The 27,048-nt window shown below is 38.0% G+C and overlaps 1 protein-coding gene across 7 annotated transcripts in view; it reads right to left on the bottom strand.

Annotated features, from left to right (window-relative positions):
* Nucleotides 1-27,048, bottom strand: part of OSBPL9 (oxysterol binding protein like 9) — a 176,468-nt gene that overhangs the window by 45,535 nt on the left and 103,885 nt on the right. For 2 of the 7 annotated variants that reach the window (XM_027610399.2, XM_027610410.2), the window contains exons 5-7: nucleotides 13,531-13,599; nucleotides 8,773-8,868; nucleotides 7,415-7,462 (exon numbers count right to left, since the gene is read on the bottom strand). In XM_027610399.2, the coding sequence (XP_027466200.1) occupies nucleotides 7,415-7,462; nucleotides 8,773-8,868; nucleotides 13,531-13,599 (213 nt within the window). Of the gene's footprint in view, nucleotides 1-7,414; nucleotides 7,463-8,772; nucleotides 8,869-13,530; nucleotides 13,600-23,610; nucleotides 23,918-27,048 lie in introns of those variants that run through there. The other 5 variants (XM_027610436.2, XM_027610445.2, XM_027610418.2 and 2 more) reach the window with 3 other exon arrangements.

Genomic DNA, 27,048 nt, shown 5'->3' with positions numbered 1-27,048 from the left:
GGGTTCCCATTTCTCCACATCCTCACCAACATCTGTCGTTTCCTGACTTGTTAATTGTAGCCATTCTGACTGCTGTGAGGTGGTATCTCATTGTGCTTTTGATTTGTATTTCCCTGATGCCGAGGGATGTTGAGCATTTTTTCATGTGTCTGTTGGCCATTTGGATGTCTTCTTTGCAGAAATGTCTGTTCATGTCTTCTGCCCATTTCTTGATGGGATTATTTGTTCTTTGGGTGTTGAGTTTGATAAATTCTTTATAGATTTTGGATACTAGCCATTTATCTGATATGTCATTTGCAAATATCTTCTCCCATTCTGTAGTTCTTTTGGATTTGTTGGCTGTTTCCTTTGCTGTGCAAAAGCTTTTTATCTTGAGGAAATCCCAATAGTTCATTTTTGCCTTTGTTCCCCTTGCCTTTGGAGGCGTGTCTTGAAAGAAGTTGCTATGGCTGATGTCGAAGAGGTTACTTCCTATATTCTCCTCTAGGATTTTGATGGATTCCTGTCTCACATTTAGGTATTTCATCCATTTTGAGTCTATTGTGTATGGTGTAAGGAAATGGTCCAGTTTCACTCTTCTGCATGTGACTGTCCAGTTTTCCCAACACCATTTGTTGAAGAGACTTTTTTCCATTGGATATTCTTTCCTGCTTTGTTGAAGATTAGTTGGTGATAAGAGTTGAGGGTCCATTTCTGGGCTCTCTATTCTGTTCCACTGATCTATGTGTCTGTTTTTGTGCCAGTACCATACTGTCTTGATGATGACGGCTTTGTACTAGAGCTTGAAGTCCGGCATTGTGATGCCACCAGTTTTGATTTTCTTTTTCAACATTCCTCTGGCTATTCAGGGTCTTTTCTGGTTCCATACAAATTATAGGATTATTTGTTCCAGCTCTGTGAAAAAAGTTGATGGTATTTTGATAGGGATTGCACTGAATGTGTAGATTGCTCTAAGTAGCTTAGATATTTTAACAATATTTGTTCTTCCAATCCACAAGCATGGAACATTTTTCCATTTCTTTGTGTCTTCCCCAATTTCTTTCATGAGTGTTTTATGGTTTTCTGAGGACAGATCCTTTGCCTCTTTGGTCAGGTTTATTCTTAAGTATGTTATGGTTTTGGGTGCAATTATAAATGGGATCAACTCCTTAATTTCTCTTTCCTCTGTCTCAATGTTAGTGTATAGACATGCAACTGAATTCTGTGCATTGATTTTATATCCTGCCACGTTGCTGGATTCCTGTATGAGTTCTAGCAATCTTTGGCTAGAGTCTTTTGGGTTTTCTACATAGAGTATCATATCATATGCAGGAGTGAAAGTCTGTTTTCTTCTTTGCCAAATCAGATGGCTTTTCTTTCTGTTGTCTGATTGCTGAGGCTGGGACTTCTAGTACTATGTTGAATAGCAGTGGTGATAGTGGACATCCCTCCCGTGTTCCTGATCTTAGGGGAAAAGCTCTCAGTTTTTCCCCATTGAGAATGGTACTTGCTGTGGGTTTTTCATAGATGGCTTTTATGATATAGAGGTATGTACCCTCTGTCCCTACACTGTGAAGTTTTAATCAAGAAAGATGCTGTACTTTGTTAAATGCTTTTCCTGCATCTATTGAGAGGATCATATGGTTCTTGTTCTTACTTTTATTAATGTATCACACTGATTGATCTGCAGATATTGAAACCAACCTTGCAGCCCAGGAATAAATCCCACTTGGTTGTGAAGAATCCTTTTAATGTACTGCTGGATCCTATTGGCTAGTATTTTGGTGAGAATTTTTGCATCCATGTTCATCAGGGATATTGGTCTGTAATTCTTTTTGATGGGGTCTTTGGTTTTGGGATCAATGTAATGCTGGCCTCATAAAATGAGTTTGGAAGTTTTCCTTCCATTTCTATTTCTTGGAACAGTTTCAGAAGAATAGGTATTAATTTTTCTTTAAATGTTTGGTAGAATTCCCCTGGGAAGCCATCTGGCCCTGGGCTCTTGTTTGTTGGGAGATTTTTGATGACTGCTTCAATTTCCTTACTGGTTATGGGTATGTTCAGGTTTTCTATTTCTTCCTGGTTCAGTTTTGGTAGTTTATACATCTCTAGGAATGCACCCATTTCTTCCAATTTATCTCATTTGGTGGCATATAGTTGCTCATAGTATGTTCTTATAATTTTATTTGTTTGGTGTTGGTTGTGCTATCTCCTCTTTCATTCATGATTTTATTTATTTGGGTCATTTCTCTTTTCTTTTTGATAAGTCTGGCCAGGGGTTTATCAATCTTATTAAATCTTTCAAAGAACCATCTCCTAGTTTCGTTGATCTGTTCTACTGTTCTTTTGGTTTCTATTTCATTGATTTCTGCTCTGATCTTTATTATTTCTCTTCTCCTGCTGGGTTTAGGCTTTATTTGCTGTTCTTTCTCCAGCTCCGTTAGATGGAGGGTTAGGTTGTATATTTGAGATCTTTCTTGTTTCTTGAGAAAGCCTTGTATTGCTATATACTTTCCTCTTAGGACCGCCTTTGCTGCATCCCAAAGATTTTGAACAGTTGTGTTTTCATTTTCACTGGTTTCCATGAAGTTTTAAAATTCTTCTCTAATTTCCTGGTTGACCCATTCATTCTTTAGTAGGATGCCCTTTAGCCTCCGTGTATTTGAGTTCTTTCCGACTTTCCTCTTATGATTGAGTTTAAGTTTCAAAGCATCATGGTCAGAAAATATGCAGGGAATGACCCCAAACTTTTGGTACCGGTTGAGACCTGATTTGTGACCCTGGATGTGATCTGTTCTGGAGAATGTTCCATGGGCACTAGAGAAGAATGTGTATTCTGTGCTTTGGGATGGAATATTCTGAGTATCTGTAAAGTCCATCTGGTCCAGTGTGTCATTTAAAGCCTTTATTTCCTTGTTCATCTTTTGCTTACATGATCTGTCCATTTCAGTGAGGGGAATGTTAAAGTCTCCTACTCTTATTGTATTATTGTCGATGTGTTTTTTTGTTATTAATTGGCTTATATAAGTGGCTGCTCCCATGTTAGGGGCACAGATATTGACAATTATTAGATCTTCTTGTTGGACAGACCCTTTAAGTATGATGTAGTGTCCTTCCTCATGTCTTATTATAGTCTTTGGTTTAAAATCTAATTTGTGTGATATGGGACTGCCACCTCAGCTTTCTTTTGGTGTCCATTAACATGGTAAATGGTTTTCCACCCCCCCACTTTCAATATGGAGGTGTCTTTGGGTCTAAGATGAGTCTCTTGCAGACAGCATATTGATGGGTCTTGTTTTTTTATCCAATCGGATACCCTGTGTCTTCTGATTGGGGCATTTAGTCCATTTACATTCAGGGTAACTACTGAAAGATATGAATTTAGTGCCACTGTATTGCCTGTAAGGTGACTGTTACTGTATATCGTCTCTGTGCCTTTCTGGTCTATGTTCCTTTTAGGCTCTCTCTTTGCTCTAGAGGACCCCTTTCAATATTTCTTGTAGGGCTGGTTTGGTGTTCACAAATTCTTTTAGTTTTTGTTTGTCCTGGAAGGTTTTCAGCTCTCCTTCTATTTTCAATGACAGCCTAGCTGGATACAGTATTCTTGGCTGCATATTTTTCTTGTTTAGTGCTCTGAATATATCATGCCAGTCCCTTCTGGCCTGCCAGGTCTCTGTGGATAAGTCTGCTGCCAATCTAATGTTTCTACCGTTGTAGGTTACAGACTTCTTGTCTACAGCTGCTTTCAGGATTTTCTTTTTGTCTCTGAGAATTGTGAGTTTTACTATTAGATCCTGGGGTGTTGATCTATTTTTATTGATTTTGAGGGGGGTTCTCTGTGCCTCCTGGATTTTGATGCCTGTTTCCTTCCCCAAATTAGGGAAGTTCTCCGCTATAATTTGCTCCAATATACCTTCTGCCCCTCTTTCTTCTTCCGGGATCCCAATTATCCTAATGTTTCGCTTTATTGTATCGCTTATCTCTTGAATTCTCCCCTTGTGATCCAGTAGTTGTTTCTCTCTCTTTTTCTCAGCTTCTTTATTCTCCATCATTTCGTCTTCTATATCACTAATTCTCTCTTCTGCCTCATTTATCCTAGCAGTTACAGCCTCCATTTTTGGTTGCACCTCATTAATAGCCTTTCTGATTTCAACTTGGGTTAGATTTTAGTTCTTTTATTTCTCCAGAAAGGGATTCTCTAGTATCTTCTATGCTTTTTTCAAGCCCAGTTAGTATCTTTATAATCGTTATTCTGAACTGTAGTTCCAACATCTTACTAATGTCTCTATTGATCTGGTCCCTGGCAGTCGGTACTGCCTTGTTCTTTTTTTTGAGGTGAGTTTTTCCATCTTGTCATTTTGTCCAGAGAATAGATGAATGAGAGAACAAAATGCTAAAAGGGTAAGAACGACCCCAGAAAAATATATACTAAACAAATCAGAAGAAACCCGAAACTAGGGGGAAAACAAAGAGGAAAATAAAAAGAATATGATCGGGTTGGTGAATAGAACAGAGCCACACACTAGATTTTGGGTGTATTTTGGTCTGTTACAAAAACTGCCTCCCAAAATTTAATAGAAAAACTTTATATATATATATAAAACACAAAAATAAGGGTAAATACGATGAAAGGAAGAAACATGACTGTAAAGATGAAAATTAAAAAAGATTTTAAAAAAGCCATCGATAAGTTGGTTGAAAAAAGAATGAAAAAAATTTAAAAAAAAAAGAATGTGATCAGGTGGGAGACTAGGACAACGTCATACACTAGATTTAGGGTATATTTTAGTCTGTTAGAAGACACTGCATCCCAAAATTTTAAAGAGAGAACAACTTATATATACACAAAAAATAAGGTTAAATACAATGAAGGGATAGATTGTAAAAATGAAAGTTAAAAAAGATTTTAAAATAGGAATTGATAAGATATTGGTTGAAAAAGATGAAAAATTCAACTAAAAAAATAGAAATAGAAAAAATAAAGAAAATTAAAAAATTTAAAGCTGAAAGACTAAAACATCATGGGGAAAAAAGCCATGAATTCTATGTGCTGTATTCCTCTAGCGCTTGAGTTTTGCAGTTCTCATTGATCAGTAAACTTGGTCTTGGCTGGATGTTCTTGCTGATCTTCTGGGGAGGGGCCATTGCAATGATTCTCAAATGTCTTTGCCCAAGGTGGAATTGTACCGCCCTTGCCAGAGACCAGGCTAAGTAATCTGCTTGGGTTTGCTCTCGGTAGCTTTTGTTCTCTGAAAGCTTTCTGTACAGCTTCGGATGACGAGTGTGAAAATGGCGGCCTCCCAATCTCTGGTCCTGGAGGAGCCGAGAGCTCGGGGCCCCACTCCTCAGTGAGCCCTCATAGAAAAGCAGTCAATCACTCCCATCTCCCTGGTCTCTGGCCGCACTCTGGGCTCACGTGGCCCGTGACCAAGCATCTCCCCATTTGGAGTCTCCCCAGGGCAGGAAGGGGAGTCTCCCCGGATCTGCTGCTTGTTGGGTCCCTGCTCAAAGAGCAATGGCCCGACTGTGCTGTGGATCACAGTTTATGGCAACCCCAAGCTGAGAGCCCATTCCTTGGCTCCGTCTTTGCAGCCCGCTTCCCCGCTCCAATACCTGGGAGCTCTGTCACACTCAGGCACCCCCAGTCTTTCTGTGACCCCAGGGTCCTGAGACCACACTGTCCCAGCGAGGGTTCCACTCCCCACTTAGCCACTGGAGCAACGTCCCTCAGCAGAGCAGACTTCTAAAAGCTCCAATTTTGTGCTCCACTGCTCTCTCACTTGCTGGTAGCCGGCTGATGGAGGCTCCCTCTCTATCTTCCCACCTCGGATTCACTTCTCTGCACGTCCTACCTTCCAGAAAGTGGTCACTTTTCTGTTCATAGAATTGCTGCTATTCTTTTCTTCAATCTCCTGTTGAGTTTGTAGGTGTTCTGAATGGTTTGATAACTATCTAGCTGAATTCCTGGGACCAGACGAAACTTAGGTCTCCTACTCCTCTGCCATCTTGCTCCTAGACTATGTGATTTTAAAACACTTGTTCTGCACAGGGATCCGAAGGGGCACATGCACCCCAATGTTTATAGCAGCAATGTCCACAATAGCCAACATATGGGAAGAGCCCAGATGTCCATCAATAGATGAATGGATAAAGAAGTGGTACATATATACAATGGAATTATTACTCAGTCCTATCAAAAAGAATGAAATCTTGCCATTTGCAATGACGTGGATGGAGCTATAGTGTATTATACTAAGCAAAATAAGTCAGAGAAAAGACAAATATCTTATGATTTCACTCATGTGGAATTTAAGAAACAAAACTGATGAACATAAGGGAAGGGAAGGAAAAATAAGATGGAAACAGAGAAGGAGACAAACCATTAAGAGACTTTTAACTATAGGAAACAAACTGCGGGTTGCTGGAGGAGAGATGGGTAACTGGGTGATGGGCATTAAGGAGGGCACTTGATGTAATGAGCACTGGGTGTTATATGCAATATGTTAAATATATATGTATATAAATATATATATGTTAAATTCTACCTCAGAAACTAATGATGCACTATACGCTAATTAAATTGAATTTAAATAAATAACACTTGTTTTAGAATCACCTTAAACTTTGCCTAGTTGTTTAAAAATGACATGGGACCAAATTCCAAAACTAAGAATGGAAGGGGAGTTAAACATGAATTACTACAGGTACTATTGCCAAGTGTAAAAGAGTCAAATGCAAAGCTATGGTCAAAAGAAATGCAAAAAAAGAAATGATACTGCATCAGGAAATCTAATCAAGGAGGAAAAATGTTAACTGGAAAAAAGAAAACTATTCAAACTACAAAGTAATTAGAAATTCAAGGGTGGGGGGCAGTAGCGGAACTATAATTAAAGCAACACTCAGGGGCACTTGGCTGGCTCAGTCAGTAGAGCATGCAACTCTTGATCTCAGGGTTGTGAGCTCAAGCCCCAAGCTGGGTATAGAGATGGCTTAAAAATAAAATCTTAAAAAAAAAAAAAAAAAAAGCAACACTAGTTTTGTTTCCTCATCTTTGGCTTCTTGTTTAATTCAGCAAATTCTTGCCAATTGGTTTATTAATATCTGAAGTATCTGAAGTGACCACATACCAATTTAATAAAATAACTTTCTAGCTTCAACATTAAAAACCTCAAGAAGAAAGAAATTACTCCTAGGAAGGTGTTACTTACAAAAAAGGAGTATTAAAAATTTTGTACATTACCCTTTTGTTTAATTGTGAAACCATAAGAGAAATTGACCAGAAAACTCCCCCATGAATTCTATATGGCAGTACTATCATAAACAGTCAGTAGTACTATTACAGTAGCCCAAACACTGAAGTCCTTCTGTTATTTTTTCTCTAAAAGGCTCTTGGTTTTAAAATGGTTTAAGGCAAAATAATGACAATAGAACTTACCTTTCTCTGTTCGTCATCTTTGCAGTTTTGAAGTTTGTCATCAAAAAGCTACAGGATTAAAAAGAAAATGATTATAGTATCAAGCCATTTTGCTATATTGTATACATTTACTAAACACAGAAAAGCAAACTTTAGGGATGATTTATATGTATTTTTAAGATAACATATATTTTTTCAAGGGACTATATCAAGTCCAATTCTACTGAATTATTTTATTTATTTTTAAAGATTTTATTTATTTATTTATTTGACAGAGAGAGAGACAGCAAAAGCAGGACACAAGCAGAGGGAGTGGGAGAGGGAGAAGTAGGCTTCCCGCTGAGCAGGGAGCCCAATGCAAGGCTCGATCCCAGGACCCTGGGATCATGACCTGAGCCGAAGGCAGATGCTTAACGACTGAGCCACCCAGGCGCCCCTCTACTGAATTATTTTAAACAGTCAAGATCAATTACTCTGGTAAAATTACAAGCAAAAGAAAACAGATGACTTTTAAGAACTTAAAATATCAACTGAAACCTAAGTTTTTTCTGCTTTGTCATTCACGTTTATTAATACTCCATTTGCTGCTTCCCAGGACTTTTGCTTGTAATTAATTTTAAAGTAGGAATTGAAGGAGACGATTTCAGTAATGATAAATGAAGTAGAGAAATCACCTCTCCCAACGCCCCCCTCCCCAAAATGGAAAAAATCAAGGCCTCAGAAATTGAACCACATTAAAATTTACCAGTTTCTCAGAATTTTAAAACAGAATATGAATCTAATCTTATTTTCTTCTAATTATGTCTAGATATTTTTTTTAAAAGATTTTATTTATTTATTTGACAGAGAGAGAGAGCACAAGCAGGGGGGACCAGTAGAGGGAGAGGGAGAAGCGGGGCTGGACCAAAGGCAGACGCTTAACCATCTGAGCCACCCAGGCGCCCCTAGATATTTACTTTTTTAATGACCAAAAAAGTACATTATATACACACTATCAATATAATCAAAGGCAAAGATCTCTGAGTAAGTCATCCAGATCTTTTAATAAGTCAGCTTTAAAAATTGCTGAAGAACTGGGCGCCTGGGTGGCTCAGTTGGTTAAGCGACTGCCTTCGGCTCAGGTCATGATCCTGGAGTCCTGGGATCGAGTCCCGCATCAGGCTCCCTGCTCGGCAGGGAGTCTGCCTCTCCCTCTGACCCTTTTCTCTCTCTCTCTCATTCTCTCTCTCAAATAAATAAATAAAATCTTAAAAAAAAAAAAAAAAAATTGCTGAAGAACCATTTAAGGGTTGCAAATTAACATCCGCTAAGTTTTTACACTCAAAATCAAGCTTGGTAACATTTACTACTTTATACCATCCAGTAAATGAATGCTGTACCTTTAATTGTTCTATCAAGATTTGTAGGTAAGCATCAGCCTCTGTAAGTTTCTTATCGAAGTCTTGGACACTAGGAACAAATCCTGAATCCAAACCCTAGAGAAAAAGAAAATTTGTAATAAATCTATCAATACCCAGGCAATATTTAACAGTACAGAAGATATTTCATCCTTCATACATGACATTTCAATTTTAAAGTAAAAATAGTACTTTTATATAAATAAAAGGTATATTAAAACTATCTAAATTCTTCAAGAATCGTGATACATCAATCTCCCTCATGAACTTCTAGCTCTGTTCCCTTACCAAATATGCACTGCTACTTAAATCAGGATTGACCTTGCTCTTCTATCACTTTCTTCTCTCCCCCAAAATGACCTCCTGGGCAACAGTAATTTAGCTGAAGGGCCTAGATTACCTCCTATTTTACCCCCACTTTTTGTTTGATTCCTCCAGTCCTTTAATCTTAACTTCATACTCTGTTTAGTTCTCCCATTCCCTAACCCACCCCATTACCTCTGATGCTTTCTCCTCCACCCTTATTAAAAGAAGAACCTCAAAATTCTCACCTCTTCTAAGAGGGCCCTCTCTTTAAGTGAAAGTGACAACATTTGCCTTAATCAAGTTCGCTACTCACATTCACCTTTGGCATGAACACTACACTCTGGACAGGGTGTAAATGTTTGTTTATTTAGGGGGTCCACTTATTTCTCAGTTTAACAGTCCAGCATTTTCATGTCCTACTTTTTGTACACTAAAAATTTTAAACTTCAATAGAATGGGATTCCTGTGTTTTAACTTTACTCAAAAGAAACTTGACTTCTTAATCATATCTGAAAAACACATCAATCCTGGGTATAAAAGACAAAAAGTTGGAGACTGAACAAGACTACCAGCTTGCCATATTTGCAAGCCCAAATGTCATGCAATTAAACAGAAATAAAGTAAGGCTCATGAACCACTAACATCACAATCCCAACCCAACCACAAAATTCTCTACTGAATGGGTAAAATACAGTTCAACATACCATACTTGATCTTCACTTGTTGGCCAAAACATGCTGATCATTTTCACATTCCCCATTTTAGTAAATGGAGGCCAGAGTTCATTGTATGTTACACTAATACCTCATCTTTGCACAATATTTTATTAATAAAGCACTTTTACAGCCACTATCTCAAACACCAGATTGAGACCGTATAGTATTATAGAAAACAACAATGGGTTGACAAGCCTGGTTTCTAATTGCAGCTCAGCCACTGACAAGATACTGTGTCTAAGCTGCTGTTTTCTTACCTGCCAAGTATAGTCATCTTCCTCATACTATTATTAATGTGGCAGCTAGTACCTCTACTAAAGACTACAATTACTAACACTATCAATTACTACTATTACTATTTATTGTTGCTCTTGCCAAACTAAAATTCAAATTCTGAATCAGAACAGAAACAAACAAACAAAAAAAACCACCCTAAGTTATATTAGACCATGGGAAAATCAACTTATCTTGTAATGCATTTTCCTTTTCAAATTCAAAAGCAATAAAACGGCCTTTTTTTTTCACATACATGTAAAGAAACTACTTGAAATGAGTATTAAAAAAATCCCTTCCCAATGAGATGTCATGATAAAAACAAAGTTGAAGAAAAATCATTAACAATATATGTGATAAAACTGTGGTTAAACATCTTCATTTTTAAAGCCAACCCAAAAAAAACTTTCTATTAAGAACATTTACTACATAAAGTATGATAATAAAAGATGTGGAAAAGGAAGAATAAATCCATTACATTTTGGAGATACTATAGTACTGTATTATGAAAGAAGGGAGTGATTTCCTTCCATATTACTGTACCACAGAAAAAAAATCAGAACACCTTGGCTTAGTTTTTGTTTTGTTTCACATAGCAATATAACATAATTATTAATTCAACTACAAGATCCAGTTAAAATCCATAAAATATTGTTGTGCTTGCTAAATATCAAAAAGTTCAATGGCATATTAATAAATGAATGAGGTGAAGCATCTAAATAACAAAAAGTGATTTTTAAGAATTTTCCCTTTTGAATCCATTTAGAACTACCACTGTAAAAATCTAACATATCTTTTTGAACAAATCTCTGATTAAAAATCCTCCAGTAAATAAATGGAAACAGATTTAAATTACCGAGATCTAAAACCCATCTAAATTAATGCTTAAAAAACAACCCTCTGATGTTGCTATAATCCTAGAACCTCACCCTGGCTCTTCTCAGACCTACCTCTAGATAGTCTTCCACAACATTCCTTTAACCTTAGAATAAACTCCACACATCATAACATCCAAGTCAAAGATCTACTCACCAAATCATTTGTTTATGTAATGTATAAGAGGCGGTTTATAACTAGAGTTATTAGCGTAAAATCCCAGAACTGGCCTAAACTCCCTGGTACAGTAATCCATACATCTTTGGTGTACTTAAAAAGAAAATCTCCATATATAGTTGCCCCAACTGCAATCAATAAAATAATATGCACATATTTATCAATAACATGGACAACTGAGAGTAATTAAACTGTTTCCTCAACTCTTGTAAGAATAATGCACACAAGAAGAAAATACAAGTTTTTGCTACATATTATGACTTACAGTACACAGAAACAAAGCCATCTAGTCCAACCTCCCCCTCAAAGTGACTTTTACAATGTTTTTGAAAGTCTTCTAGTCTTCACTTGAGTATCTCAACAGACAAGGGACTCATTACCTCCTAATATATACTATTTCATAAAAATTCCCTTGAAGTAGTAACTGTTCCTCTTTCTATTTAACATTTACAATATAAAACCCTACACTTACTCATGTCCTTTTTAATGGAGTTTTGCTTTAAAACAAATCATCAGAATATAGTCCTTTACACCATTTTGAGAATGGTCTTCCTTTGAAAAGAACTCGGAACAGAGAAGATCCTTTAAGACAGGGTGTGACTTCATACTTCTAACAGGAACATCTTGTAGAAGAAGCAGGTTGGGAGTTAAGCAGATACACATTCTCTGTGCCAACTCATTCAACACTATAACCCCCAGGGCTAGTTCAGTCTTGAATAAATGTAGGTGGCACTGACTGCTGTGTCTGACAAGTGCTGATGCGGTGATCCTGATCTGGTCTTCCCATGACCCCTCCCCTAGCCTAGACTTCTCTAGCCTTTCTGTTTTCTTCCTCCTCCCCTTTGTCTACTCCCTCACTCCCTTCTTCCTGTCTTTCTTTCCTTCTTTTTTGTCCATGTCCTTTGTGGACACTTTGTGAGTGGTTATGCTGCCCTACTGGCAGTCAGAACCAAAGAGGTTGCTGCTCCCTAATTTACTATATTGATGAGCCATATTTCTCACTTGATGACTTCTGTGTCATTTAAAGTTTAAGTTAAACACAACTATTACAGAGAAATAAAGGTAAATGGTCTGCGGTATAAAAGAAGTTAAACTAGAACAGAAATTAAACCCAATCTATAAATTAGATAAATCCATAAAAGTAGCAATCTATGTAAAGAAAAAAAACCATTTATGTGGCAAATGTACTAAAACAAAATAGTCTCTAGTCTTCAAGAATATTTGCTAATAAAGAAAGCTACAGTACATTTTTAAAGTCAAAGAGAGTAACACGATTCTACATCAGCCAGGACCTATGCATCCAGTTCAAAATATATATAGAGAGAAACATCTGACCCAACTTCAAAAATAGTATCTAGACTGGCAGAAGAATATCAAACTACCTCAAAGCTGTATATAAGTACCTCCTACTATCTTTCTAATATTTATACTGAATAGCATCACTTCTCAGAAGGCACTTCAAAGCTAACAAATGTCAGCAAAATTAAATGAATTCCTATTAATAACTTTAGTTAGGACATTAAACACTATTTATACGTACATATAACCAAATGCTTCACCTCTATTTAAAAAAAAAGTATTGCAAGGATGTCCTTAAAACTGTCTGAAAAACGTATGAACTGTAGCTGCTTTGTAGAGGTACTTTTTTAGTACAACAGTACTAAAGGCAGTTTTTGAGGCAGGGAATAAGAGCTTTTAAGTAATTCCTGGTGACAGAGGAAGAGTAATGAACAGTGGAGGTTAAGGTGGTAAAAGGTGGTTTAAGGTCTTGTTGAGGTCAGAATCAGGAAATAAAGTCATGAGTAATTTGAGGAACTGAGGAGAATAACAGAACAGGAAGGGCTATGGCTGAATAACAACATTGTAGAAAGAAATTAACAAATGAGTAATTATTTTCCTACCAAATCTTATTTTACAACAAAAATGTAAAGGACTAAGCACCCTATATTCAGTGTTTTCTTACATAGGAAAAACAGTATATAATAAAAATATGTTGCAAAAGGAGAAAAGGAAAATAGAGAAATTAGTTCATGTAATTCTCACAGAAAAGTTCAGAACAACAAGAATGCAGGATAAGTTATCAGTAGAACCATAAAGGGGAGTAACAGCTTAAAAATTTAACAAAGGAAAACCCCTCCAAACCCCCCCCAAAAACAAGCCTAATGAAAAATAAACATGAATCCAGACAAAAGTAGGTGATTTTTAAAAATTAGCAAAACACATACCCTATAATTAAAATAATGAAAACTCTGCAGAAATGTCGTTTTGATTTAAATACAAGAGTATCTGGAAAGTTTATGTTCACAATTAGCAATTTGAGATGACATGCATCACAGATATGCTTTCATCCAATGAAAGAAGTATAGAGCATACTTACAATTGAATCACTTACAATTATTTTTGAAAATTCAAGAACTGGAGAGATACCAGAAGACTGGAAAAAAGCAAGTGTGGTACTGATCTTCCATAAAAGTAAGGAAAAGAGAGAATAGAAAGTTACTTTACCATGCTGTGAGTCTGACATCAATAATTAAGTAAAGGAATAATAAGAGAAAAATCTGTAACTATTCAGAGGAAAAGTAGGTACATGAGCAGCAAATGACAAGTTAAAAAAAAAACACATTATGCCAAACTTAATGGCTTTTCTGTTCCTTCGAAATTTGTCAGCAAATTAAGTTTTTTGAGAAATGATACCATTTGTCTCCTTACCAAATGACTTTTAAGTTGGTTTAATGATGAAAAAAGTATATTAAAGAAACCAGAAATATTACTGAGATCATGATTTTATGTGGAGTATACTATGTTATCTCCTGGAATTACTAAAAATTTGGAAACATTTATAATTTATAATCCCTATTGTCTCTGTGGTTTAACCACTTCAGCTAAAGGAAGAACTGGATTTAGAGATATAGGGAATTTCTCAGGGCAAGACTTTCTAGTTTTAATCCTAAAGAATACTCAACTATCAATTCATTTGGAGCGAAGATTATAAATTTGAAACTGTCAACAAAATTGAGCCCATTACTACATGCTTTCCTTCACTGTAACTTCCGGCTATTTTCCATTTAAGTCAATGTTCTGATAATCTAAGGCTCCAAATCAGGTTCTCTTTTATCAACATGGTAGCTACAGTTATTTTACCAGCACGCTAGGTACCCCAAGAATATCCTAAAAGGTAAGGTCTTTTTCTGTAGTTCTCTAAGTGAACAGTTCTAACACCATGGATTCACCATGGATGCACATTATATATTAAAAAAATTTTCAGAGTACTAGATCCTCTGCTAGACACTTAATTAGTTTTGTCATTTGATTATCACAAGACAGTAAGGTACACAGACATTAACCCTATTTTATAAGCATTTACTCAAATCATGAAGTGGGGGTTTTCCTTAATTGGGATTTCAACCTATTCCTTTGACTTCAATCCATTACACTTTTCTCTTAAATCACAATAATATCTGAAAAGAATTCATGGTATAAGAGCACTAAAATGTAATCTAAAAATGGCCTGAAGAAGGCTTGATGTAGTTAAAATGAGCACAGCTTTAAGGTCAGACTGATAGTTTTAAATCCTGAATCTGCAACTTCCTAACCCATATGATCTGGCCAAGCTACTTTCTCCATCCCCATTTTCTCATCTAGGGATGGGCATAATAAAAAACCATTCAAAGTTGTTGGACAGATGAAAGAACATGTGTAAAGTAACACAGGAGTAAGTCTTCTACTTCCTCTTCATAATTTGGAATCATATAAATAACCAGAATTCACTACTGCATCTCCAGGCCCTAAAGCAGTGCCTAACATAAAGAGAGCACTCAATAACTGATGGATAAAACCAAAACTGATTAACCAGATAATACCATAAAACAATTTTGAGAGAGATCCATAATCAATTAAAGGATATAAGCATAAGTTAAATTGTATAACATTCCTTTAAAAAAGGAAAACAGTAACTTGATAAACTCTGAAGATAAATAGTAATAAAAAAAAGGATGAGCAATACACCAACTCATAAAATAATAGTTCTAGGAAACAGATCAGAAAAAAATTCCATGTAAGATTTTCAGAAAAGGATTGGGTATTATGCCTGAATTATAAAAGGTAAATTGTACTGAATTATTACCTTGGTAACAAAGGGTCAACAATATAAAGCCTTTTTCCACCATAAACTGATTTTTGAAAGTATACCAGCTCTTCAAAAAACAGAATCACTTTTATCTTTAAATTTAAAAAAAATGGTTTATGCATAGTATGAAGTTTCTGTTTAAAAGCATACATATACCACAAATCTGAATTGCTCATATAGTCGGGAAAGAGAGTTACTTCGTTAAACAGGAATCAGGTACAGATATCTGTGTCAAAATTCATGAACTTAATCATAACTCTTAGCACAACTGCTTATTCTTCATGATCTCTTCATCTAATACTGACACTATTATGTAACCATTTGACTTACAGAAGAAAATACTAATATTGATTCCATAAAGCTATTTGGTTACTCAAACAGCTGCACAAAAAAGGTTTGGGATTTGCACCATTTTCCTCTATTTTTAAATCATTGATAGCTTGTCTTTCCAAAAGACAAAAAAAAAAACCTCAATTTACTCAATAAAGTCATATAAAAAGTCTTGTCAAAATCTAAATAAAACAAATAAAAACTGAAGTTTATGAATAGGATAACCATATACCCTAGTTTGTCTGGGGTCATCAATCTTTATGCCTATTGTCTCAGAAAATTAGCAGCCTCCCTCCCTCTCAAAAGTGCTCCAGTTTGGTTAATAAATTACATGGGCTCCTTCTCCATAAAGGATGTATCTAGCCTTTTAGAGATAAAAATGTCTAGAAGGCATGTACGATTGCCTCTGAAGTGTCAGAATGCAGGAAATAACTTAAAAAATTATTTTAAATGAAACGTAAGTTTACAGGCTCTGAATATAGAAAGCCAATTACAGAAATAAAGCTCCACCAGAATTCAATGAGTATTAACTGGGTGCTTACATTATGCTAGGTAAATGGACACATGAATAATATAGAAGTTACATTTTTTTAAAGTTATTTTATTTATACACACAACCTCCTCAAATAAAACACAAGAAGCAAAACCATGAAACACATCATATATTAATACTGGGGACTGGGATTGAGACAGGGACTCATAATTTTTACTTTATACATTCACTTGTCTGATTTTTAAAAGTATACATTTAATTCAAAGGCTTATGTAAAAATATTTGGAAACTGTGCAAGTTTATAAATATTTTTCAAAAGTTTTATAACTGTTTTAGCTTGCAAAATCAATCAGCTTTATTCTCTTAAAATTATCTACAAAAATCCTATGTCTTGAGAGTAAATCTGGCAATACAGCTGCTCAGGTACACCTTTCCAAGCAAAATGTAGCATAACAAATTTATAACATCATTTACAGACAAAAAGCACAAACTTGGAGAAAAAAAAAAGCACTAAAAAATTAGCAATCTACACTACACTGGAATAAACGCCAAGAAGAAAAATAGCCAGTAGAACGAAGAATACCTAATTTTTTTTCTACATCCTTCCTGCCAATACCATAATAATGACTCAACATTCGAGAAAGCAAACTCATAAAAAAAACATCTACATCACTCCCTCTAACAAAGCACTGTTTGACCATGTGGTGCTGGCTATCAGCCAAAGCTTTTCTTTTCACCCACTAGTTGGTCAGGCTACTGTACGTATCTTTCTTAAAAGTCATAGGTTAACTCATTCCAAGATCTATACAAGCTCTGAGTGGCTTACTAGTATGGGATGGAAAAAAATACATTCTTCCTCTCTCCAACTCCAGATTACTACCTATCATTCAGTTTAACAGCATTCTGGAAAGCAAAGAAGTCTCACTACTATTAAGGGTCCACCAAAAAGCAAAGTTTTAGGTAAATACTGGAGATTTGCTCTATGCATAACTAGGAGAAACTCATATTCTAACATGAATTCTTTAAGTATTTTAGTAGGTCAAGTTTTGAAATAACTGCAAAATTCTCTTACATAGCATAAAAGCTGTTAAAATTTTGATCATGAAATGTTTTAAAAAACAAAACTTGATACATTCCTCTGACAAACCTGGATCTCTCTGTACAGCAAAACATAACACACTGAAAATTAAACACCACCCAAGGGGAGCTAACTGATGAACTAGTCAGACCAACAGACAGTACTAAAAGGCTTAGACCTCACACAAACCAAACAAAATAGAACAAAAACAATGCTGAACTGAAAAGCATACATACTGTAATTGGTTTGACATTTATCCCTTCAAAATTATATACACCAAAAACAGTTTTTGTATATCTGATTTTAGCTGTCAGTGAACATTACACAGAAGGAACAGGTTCAGTTTTTGCTAAAGCTGTTAAAAGTGTAATATAGGGGCAACTGGGTGGCTCAGTCAGTTGAGCAATGGACTCTTGATTTCAGCTCAGGTCATGATCTCGGGGTTTGAGATAAAGTCGGGCTCTGCGCTGGGTGTAAAGCCTGCTTAAGGTTCTCTCTCCCACTCCCTCCCCCCAAAAGTGTAAGATAAAATTACCCTAACTTAGTTTAATTGTGGTCAGTAATCTATCAAGATGATTTAAAACAAGACTAGAATATATCAGGACAGGACTTAGTGTTGTTCTCAACTGTATCCCCAAGGCCAGTGCTTGGTTTGTTAGTGCTACTAGCACTTGTTAGTGCTCCATGAAAATTTTGTAAATGAATGAATGAAGGAATTCTGAAATGTGCCTACCTGCTAGCATTTAAGCAATAAGTATTCAAAGAAATTATAATTGAGTATATTCATGAAAAAAGCATAAATAACTCATTTACTCTAAAGGATTTATTACAAGTATGGATGCTGACTTTTTTAATGCCAACTGAAAGTTTTTAAGTAGAAAAAGAAATTAAATAAAAGGTAAGACACTGTATTATGCAGGCAGTACAAGAAGTAAGACCAGGCAATGACAATTGACTTGTCCCAAAAAACTCATTCTTCTCATGAAAATCCTCTCACGAGCAGTTTTACACATGCAGGTATCACCTCAACTTTCAAAAGTCTGAGTTACCACTGTGCTTTTACAAAAGACCTTTCTTTATCAGTACCTGTTTTCACTAACCAAAAGAAATCTGAAGAGGATATCTGCTTTTATGAAAAAAAAAAAAAAGGCAAAAAGCAAAAACAGCATTCAGCATTTGTTTTGCAGCAAGCTGTTAGAGGCCGTGAATACCCCAAGCAAGAGTGGCACAGCCAAGCTCCTTCTCTGGGAACTACACTCAGCATCTCACCCATAAGCTGCCACAGCTGTGAACTTTGTGAGCATTTGTGCTTTATCTCAATTTTTTGTGTATCCATTAGCAAGACATGTCCTAAGGTGTTAGAAAAGCCCAAGAGGTTATTTTTAGGGCCTGGGATTGCTCAAAAATCTTTCCATATAAATTAATGGTAATTGCTTCTTCACTTTATACCATTTTGACTTAGGAAAGGTTTCACAGGAACACTCTACTTTCCAATAGTAGGGGAAACCTGTACTGCTGCTCTGGGGTTGGAATTCAGTGTTACAATTATGATTTATTCACTGGGTATCTCTTTTGACTATTGCACTGTGATGGGTATTCTGGAGATGCCAAGACGAAGCAGCTATAGACTGCCCTAAGAGTTTCAAATATCTAAGAGAAGATAAACATCTATCTACAAATAACTGATTCAAGCATGGTAAAATAAGAGTTATAAGAAAAGTACTAAGAGAGCAGAGGGCAAAGTTGAGGGGATGAGAAGGGTTTCACAGAGGCAGCATTGTGAAGTACAAGATGTGGACACAGATGTGAGGGGAAAAGTATGACAGCAGTGGACAGAGCCTGGAAATAGCATAATGAAATGGAATATTTCAACTTCTCTTTAATGAAGTACCATAGAAATGAGGGCAGGGTTAGGTAAACTAACAAGGGATGCTGAGGTACCCAGGAAAAGGAACAGCAGGAAGCCTTCACCATCCCAAGGCTGAATGAACAAAGAAGGAAACTGTTACCAAGGACCAACTGGAGCTACTCAAAGGACACTCTAGTTATGGTGCATAGGCACTGCTAAAAACATATCAAAACAGAGGAGCAAGAGGAATAAATACCCCAAGAGTTCTCTCTTTTCTTCCTTCCATCTTCTGGCACTGCCTCCCATTAGCTAACCCCAACAAGAATCCAAAGGAGAAAGAACTTCAGGTGATGCAGGCTATAAATGTAAGCCTCCTGGAGCAAAGAGCAGAGAAGGGCAAAGAAGGAATCTGCAGGAAAATGGAGAATAACCAGAAAAGGCATACTCGCAGGCTAAGGGTTAGTATAAGCACAGAGAGAGGCTGGAAAGCAGAAGGAAGCCAAATGAGGAACAATATGCTCTGGGAAAAGATATTTTTTATATCCAGATACTGAATCTGAAAGGAAATAAAAATTAGTGGCTGAACTGGAAAAATTACTAAGTTTTGGGGAGCGAGGAGAGCAATGGATGGAGAGCAGCAGCAGGGTAGCACTCTGGTTCTCTCTAGAGTCAAAAGAGCAAGAATCACTGGGCTCTAATCCTAGTTATTGTAGTCTCTGTGTGACCTTGGGCAAGTCAGTTGGCTTCTCTGAGACTGTTCTCTCCACTATAAAAAGAGGTAGAGGTTAGGGGCGTCTGGGTGGCTCAGTCGGTTAAGTGTCTACCTTCAGCTCAGGTCATGATCCCAAAGTCCCGGGATTGAGCACTGTGTCCTTGCATAGCAGGGAGTCTTCTTCTCCCCTCACCCTCAAATAAATAAATAAAATCTTAAAAAAAAAAAAAGGTAGCGGTTGTATTAAAACTTTAAGATCCCTTCCAATTCTAGGAGTCTGTGAAGCCAGTATCTCCAGGTAAATAACCACGTTCATCAGGTCAGTAAATACCTTACCATATTTGAAAAACCTGGGGTCCACTCCTTTAAAAAATTTTTTTTCCATTTAAATAAAGACAATAAGAACTTACAGGTTCCAACTGCAGCCAAGTCCTGCACAGTATGACAAAGAATGTTAAAACACAAGCAAACTATCATTTAGTGTCACCTTGAAACTGAGTGAGAAAGACCAATGCAACCAGATTTTAAAACATGTTTTGGAATACAGAGAATGCAAAGAACCAATCAAGTAAGTAGTAGAATAACTTGACTGAAGTGGCACATTTTGGAAAAAACAAAATGAGGTGCCTGGTCAATATAGCAAAGAAGTGAAGTTCTTAAAGGTGTCTCCAGAAATAAATGAACTCCAATGTAAAAGGACTACAAGTCTCTGTTTCTCTCTCTCTCACACAAACACACACACACACACACACCCCAACCATTCCTTTATGACACAAATATTCACTTAATATCTGTTATGTGCCAGGTACTGTCATGGTCTTCAAAGGACATCTTTAACAACAAAGCAGAAAACAGCAAATATAATTTCATTACCTAATCTTCTGGAATGAGCTCAAATTTCGCCCCTTCCAAGCAACATGCTCTGACTTCCTATGATACTAACTACAGTAGAACTAATTAGTGCTGGTACTGCCATCAGTATTCTTTAAACCATATTAGAGATCATTTGGATGGGGGAGGGGATTTGCCTAGGAATCTGCTCACCATTTAAAACACTGTTTCTAAACATTTTCTCCAATCCCCTCTCTCAGCTGTGGCAGCAATCAGGGAGCCTGGGGACTTAGGAAATATTTCTACCTTACAGGGATAAACCTAACTCCAGTACAAGTGAGACAAAGGTTTGCACACTTAGAACATCATTAAGTCACATATTTTAATCATTTAACAAGCATTCAGTGAGTACCTACTATGTGCCAAGCACCGGACTATGGACAAAGGCCCTGGAAATACAAAGATGAGTAAGGACCTCTGACCTCTAGAGGTTAGGGTGTAATGCAAGAATCAGACATGTGAACAAAAAATCTACAATACAACCTACCTGTCTATAGAGATATGAACAGAGTGTTATAGTAGCACACAAAGGATAAGAGTAACTTTAACTGGTCTGCCTGAAGGAAAACATTAAAGAAAAATAACATATGAACTGTATGTTAAAGGAAGAACTGGAGGTTTATCACTTGCTAGAATTCTGAGCAATTATAATTCCAAGCAAGAGGGGAAAGGCTGTGAAAGGACAAAGAGCTGAGAGGCTAAGTCATGTTCTAAATGATTAATAGTTCACAGTGCTGGAGTGGACAGCTTGGGTAGAGCACCTGCAGCTGAGTTCAGACTAAAAAGAGATAAATTAGGGCCAGGTTGTGAAGTGCCTTGAAGGGCTTGATAGGCAGCTGACTGGCAAATGGATTCAAAACAGATTTTTAAGCATAGGAATGACTCGGTCTGATTTGATTTGAAATAAACAGTACAGGTAGAGGGAAGACTAGTTAGAAGGCTTTGCAAAAGTCTAGGTGAGAGATTATGAGAGCCTGAATTAAACGATTATCAAGTGGAAAAAGGATAAATTGAAGAGATATTACCAAGGCGAATTTAACAGGATCTGGTGACTAGACATGGAAAATAAGGGAGGTGGGCAATAGCTTTAAATGACCAATTGCCTATGTATGGTGGAACTTCAATTAATTAAAATATTTAGGGAGAGATACTTGGCTTAATTATATTTTTCAGGCTAAGAACTATTCTTTCAAACATAATCTTTGTTTAAATCTTTATTGAAAAATCTTCCTAAATATAATTTGTATGCTAACCACATAATAGTAATCATTAAAACTGTCTTTTTCTATAGAATCCTCATAAACATCAATTATCACTCCATACTACAAAGTCTAGATACTGATAAAACTTGACATATCCCAGGGGACATGCTAGGATTTGCTTTTCAGAATATCTTTCTCAAGCAATAGACCGCAAACTATATAACTGCCTGACCAACGGAATAGGGCTGGATCACAATGCTTTTTCCTGGCTGATCCAAACTTAAATTCCTTGCTCATCTTCTTATGTGGGGATGGCTGAGTAGATTACTACTGAATATAATCTTTTTGCACTAAAAAAAATACCACCTAGAACGTTAGAAATATCAAAATTGATGTGACCAATAGTCTTTGCAGCCTAGTATTTACTGAGGGGCACTTCAAGCATAATGCCATCTCTGTCAAAAACAAACTCAGGGGGTGCCTGGGTGTTTCAGTCGTTAAGCGTCTGCCTTTGGCTCAGGTCATAATCCCAGGGTCCTGGGATCAAACCCTGCATCAGGCTCCCTGCTCCGCGGGAAACCTGCTTCTTCCTCTCCCACTCCCCCTGCTTGTGTTCCCTCTCTCACTGTCTCTCTGTCAAATAAATAAATAAAATCTTAAAACAAAAAACAAACAAACAAAAAATCCTCAGGACACTTTGGAAACCTATCTGGCTTCTCTGGGATATTTCTTATTTTTCATTTCAGCTCTCAGACTAAAAGTCTGATTTTTGGTGGTTTATATCGTCCCTGAGCTAGGAAAGGTAATAAAGTATTTTTATTTAAGTTGCTTCTGGCTGGGCTGCACAAAAAATGAAAGTTAAAAAAATTTTAAGAAAATGAGAGATGTTACTATTCATTAAAGGGTTTTATCGCTTAGTGCAATACAGGCAATGTTCTGAAAGATGATTCATAGTGGACTAGAATTTCCAATTTAAATTTCACTACCAAGTTTCTTAAAACTGTAATTACATCTCTAAACATCTCTACTAAAACCTGGAAGAGATAATTACTTGATTTGTTTTTAATTTCCTGAACACAGCTAAACGTAAACAATTTGACAAGCAAAACCAAATGTTACTTAAAATGAGCAAAAACTTTTCTGCTTCAATACATTTCTCACTCATAACAAAAATACTTGTGAAGTACAGTATGAATGCTGAAAAAAATGCGTGATTCAAACATGCTTCCTAGACTATTCATTATACTCAACTTTCCATAACTGAGCTGTACTGAGAACCTAAACCGTTCCCTCCAGTTTTTGAGAACCTCACACTATTCCAAAGTTTTCAGTATTTTTTTGCACAAGCTACTCAAGAAGCGTAAAACCACTCCCCTCCCCACACACATACTCACAAACCATAGCGCCTATAATTATTAAACACGAAAGTACTAGGCCAGGCTGGAAGAACACAGTGCCAAAAATAAAACAGAAAATGTTTGGCCTGCAACTGGAGCCTCTATCAACGGGTAACTGGTCAAAATTAAGCTTTCACATTATGGGAAAGCTTAACTTTTGTGTTTATAGCTTGAGAGAGCTTTCGAAAAGGAAAGTGAGTTCCACAAAAATGAAAAAAAAAAAAAGGCGGGGGGAGGGGGAAAGAGATGCCCTCTTCCAGTCTGGTTTGGTGGCGAATGACCTCTCGGTGAAACAGGAGGCCCCTGGCCTCACCCTCCAACCCATCTCGGCTTGAAGAAGTGAGGAGAGCTCCCCGAGAAGAGAGGGCCTGGGCGGCCACGTCGTCCTACTCACCCCAGAGGGCAGCGGAAAGGAGGCAGGGAGAGAGCGACATTCGGGGCCACGACCCGGCCGGGCCAGACAGCAGGGACCCCGGGGACTCAGGGGTGGGGGCCGGCCCCTTTCCCAGACCCTCAGGGTCTACTCACTCCGCAAGTGGCCAGCAAGAAAGCCATTCGCCAAGGCCCCCGCCCTCTGTGCCTCCAGGGGAGGGAGTCGAGGGCCGCTTCCAAGCACCCCTTTTTTCTCCCTCAGGCCGTATCCCCCACACTGCAGTGAAGTCGATCCACTCAGGTTCAGCCGGTCCCCCGGGACACCCCCCCTGCCCCCACCCCCTTGTCCCACCCCCCGTCCGGGCCTAGGGGCCGCACTGATTGGCTGGCCCTGGCGGCTCCTGGCAAAGAAACCCCTGGCGATTGGCCATAGGTCACCTGCTGTAAAGGAGGTGAGCGAATGACGATTGGCTGTTAGGCTAATTTTGGATGGAGAGGAGGGAGTGGGCCGCCCGCAGGAGGGAGCGGGAGGGGCCGGCAGCAACGGGTGGGCCCGGGAGAGCCCAGCTCCCCGTCCCCCTGTCCCCCCGCCTCCGATCCAGACCCAACCCCGGCTGCCTCCTCACGGCGCCCGGGGCTCGCCATGGGGGCTGTGTGATGGAGACCCAAGCCCGCAACAGGACCTGTGCTTCGGGACATATAGCTGCTGCCAGCTGAGCTCACGCCCTCCCCAGGAAAGGGAGGTCCTTGCTCAAGGGAGCTCTGCTTGGCTTCAGAACTTCAAGCCCTGGGAATTCCCATAACGTGGTGACTGGGGAGGGACTCCTCACAGACGAAAAACTGCTTCACGTACAGTCACCGACTTCTAGTTCACTGTCCCTAAAATTTTGGCAGCTGTGGAACCAAGTTTCATCTCGATAACTGCTTCTGCTTACTTCCGGAAAGTTGTTTGTGTCTCGTGGGGCGGGGGGGGGGGGGGGAGCAGAGGGGAGGAGGATACTTTCTCAGTAAACAAAAGCATGCGTGCCTTGTTTTATAAATCCGGGAAACTTCGTGGGTCTGCTGTTACGCCACAGCTCCAAAGGGAATGTAGGTGGCTTGTGAAGATGCTTCAAGAAACCAAATGGCATAACTTCAAATTAGATCAAAAGTTCGGACTTAGAGGATCTTAACAGAGACTCATCCAAAATGCAGGGAATCACAGACAAATAATTAACCTACTGCTCTGGAGGCCAATCTCCTTTTCTTTCTCTTACTATTTTTCCTCCCGGTTATTTATACATCTGCAACTCTACTAAATTCCTAAGCATCTAATTTTTGTAGCTCTATTGCTAGCCCCTACAACTAGCATAGTGTGAACTGCACAGAAGGCTCGATAAATGCTTGCTGCGCTCTAGGTTAAAGATACCTACAGTTTTATGTAATTTTTTCAAAATGCTCAATATCAAATGCACTCTCTTCTTGCCATACCCACTCCTCAAAGCCTGGTCTTCCCATACTGCCTCTATCAGTAAAGGAAAGCGATTACTGTCCACTCTAATATGCAAACCATAAACCTAGCAGTCCATGATGCCTTCCTCATTCCATATTCAGTCCATCAAGTTCATCATTTTTACCTCCTTAATACATTCTCCATTCTGTCCACTTCTCTCCATTACCACCACTCAGTCATACGTCTGGGCCTCTTGGAATAAACTTCCTGAATCCACCCTAGTTCCTCCAATTCATTTTTTTTTTAAGATTTTATTTATTTGACATAGAGAGACACAGTGAGAGAGGGAACACAAGCAGGGGGAGTGGAAGAGGGAGAAGCGCGCTTCCTGCGGAGCAGGGATCCAATGTAGGGCTCTATCCCAGGACCCTGGGATCATGACCTGAGCTGAAGGCAGACACTTAATGACTGAGCCACCCGGGTGCCCCCCTCCAATTCATTTTTTTAAAAAAGATTTTATTTCTTTGACAGAGACACATCGAGAGAGGGAACACAAGTGGGGGAGAGGGAGAAGCAGGCTTCCTGAGGTGCAGGAGGCCCGATGTGGGACTCGATCCCAGCGCCCCGGGATCATGACCTGAGCCAAAGGCAGACGCTTAGTGACTGTGCCACCCCGGCGCCCCCAATTCATTCTTAACACTAGAGCCACAGTACTTGGTTTCCAAAGCCAATTTCATTACTCCATCACCTCCTACCAAAACCAATTAAAGAACTTCAACTGCTTTCCACTGTGCTTAGGATACAATTCAGTCTTTAACAATGGCTTACAAAATTTAGCCCTACTTACCCTCTAGCTCCATTTTACACCTTCCACTACCTCATTTTCTGCACTACACACAATGACCTTTTTCAAGTTTCTTCAATTTGCCATGGACTTTCCAACCTCAGGGACTTGACACAGGCTGTTATTTCTGTATTTTACACTATCCCCTTGACACCAATCCCTTCAATTTACGGCTATTCATCATCTTGTCCTCCCCACCTATGTGAATTCTTCCTATCATATATGTTCTCATGGCCCCTGCAACTCTCCTCACCACAGCTATAATTTTATGTGTACTTGAGTTATTTTTCATTAACCTTATTGAGTTATAATTTACATATAATAAAACACATCCGTTTTAGATGTACAGTTCAATATATTTTGACAAATGTATGCACACAAGTAATCACCACCACAATTAAGACAGGATATTTCTATCATCCCCAAATTTCCCTAATGGCCCTCAAGCAGTCAATTCCATCAACCACTTCTCTGCTTCCTAACTGCATTATTCTTTCATTAATGTTATGTTCATCACTAGACTGTAAGCTTAACGAAGCAAGGATCTAACTGATTTTGTTCAACATTATATCCTCAGTATTTAGCTACATGCCTGGCACATATTAGTGCTCAATAATGGATTTCCTATGGTAATAGGTTCTGAAAATAAACATCAACTATATGATAAATATCAATTAAACTATAAACAGGGATGTAGAAAAATTCATTAATTTTGCCAAATGGGGCAAGGTCAATGTCTAACAACTTCCACTAACACCCTTTAAAGTTTTCCTTTAATATCTGCTTTTCTAGCAGTTAATTTTGTGCCTGAGCAGCCCAAAGGATGTAATTCAATACTGGCTGATCTAACAGTTCTCCAGGCCAGGGAAAAAGGCCTACATCTCTAATTCTGTCTATGTACTGTACTGTTTGAGTCCATAAGAGACAATACGCATTTATGTCATTCTTGCTTATCAGGTCCTTCATGTGTTTATCTCCCCAACTAGACAAAGAAACCCATGAAGGGTCATCAGTGACTTTGTATTTAACAGTGCTTACCAAAGTATTAGATTTTTAAAGTGTCCTCCACATCACCCATCATTATCATTATCATCATCACCACCACCATCATCATGGGTCAGTAGTTTCAAAATCTAATGCACTGTCATTTTTGATAGACTAGTGTAAAGTTTAGTAAAGTTTAG

Source organism: Zalophus californianus, chromosome 4, assembly GCF_009762305.2.
Source record: "Zalophus californianus isolate mZalCal1 chromosome 4, mZalCal1.pri.v2, whole genome shotgun sequence".
Taxonomy (NCBI): domain Eukaryota; kingdom Metazoa; phylum Chordata; class Mammalia; order Carnivora; family Otariidae; genus Zalophus; species Zalophus californianus.
This window is presented reverse-complemented; position numbering and strand designations above follow the sequence as displayed.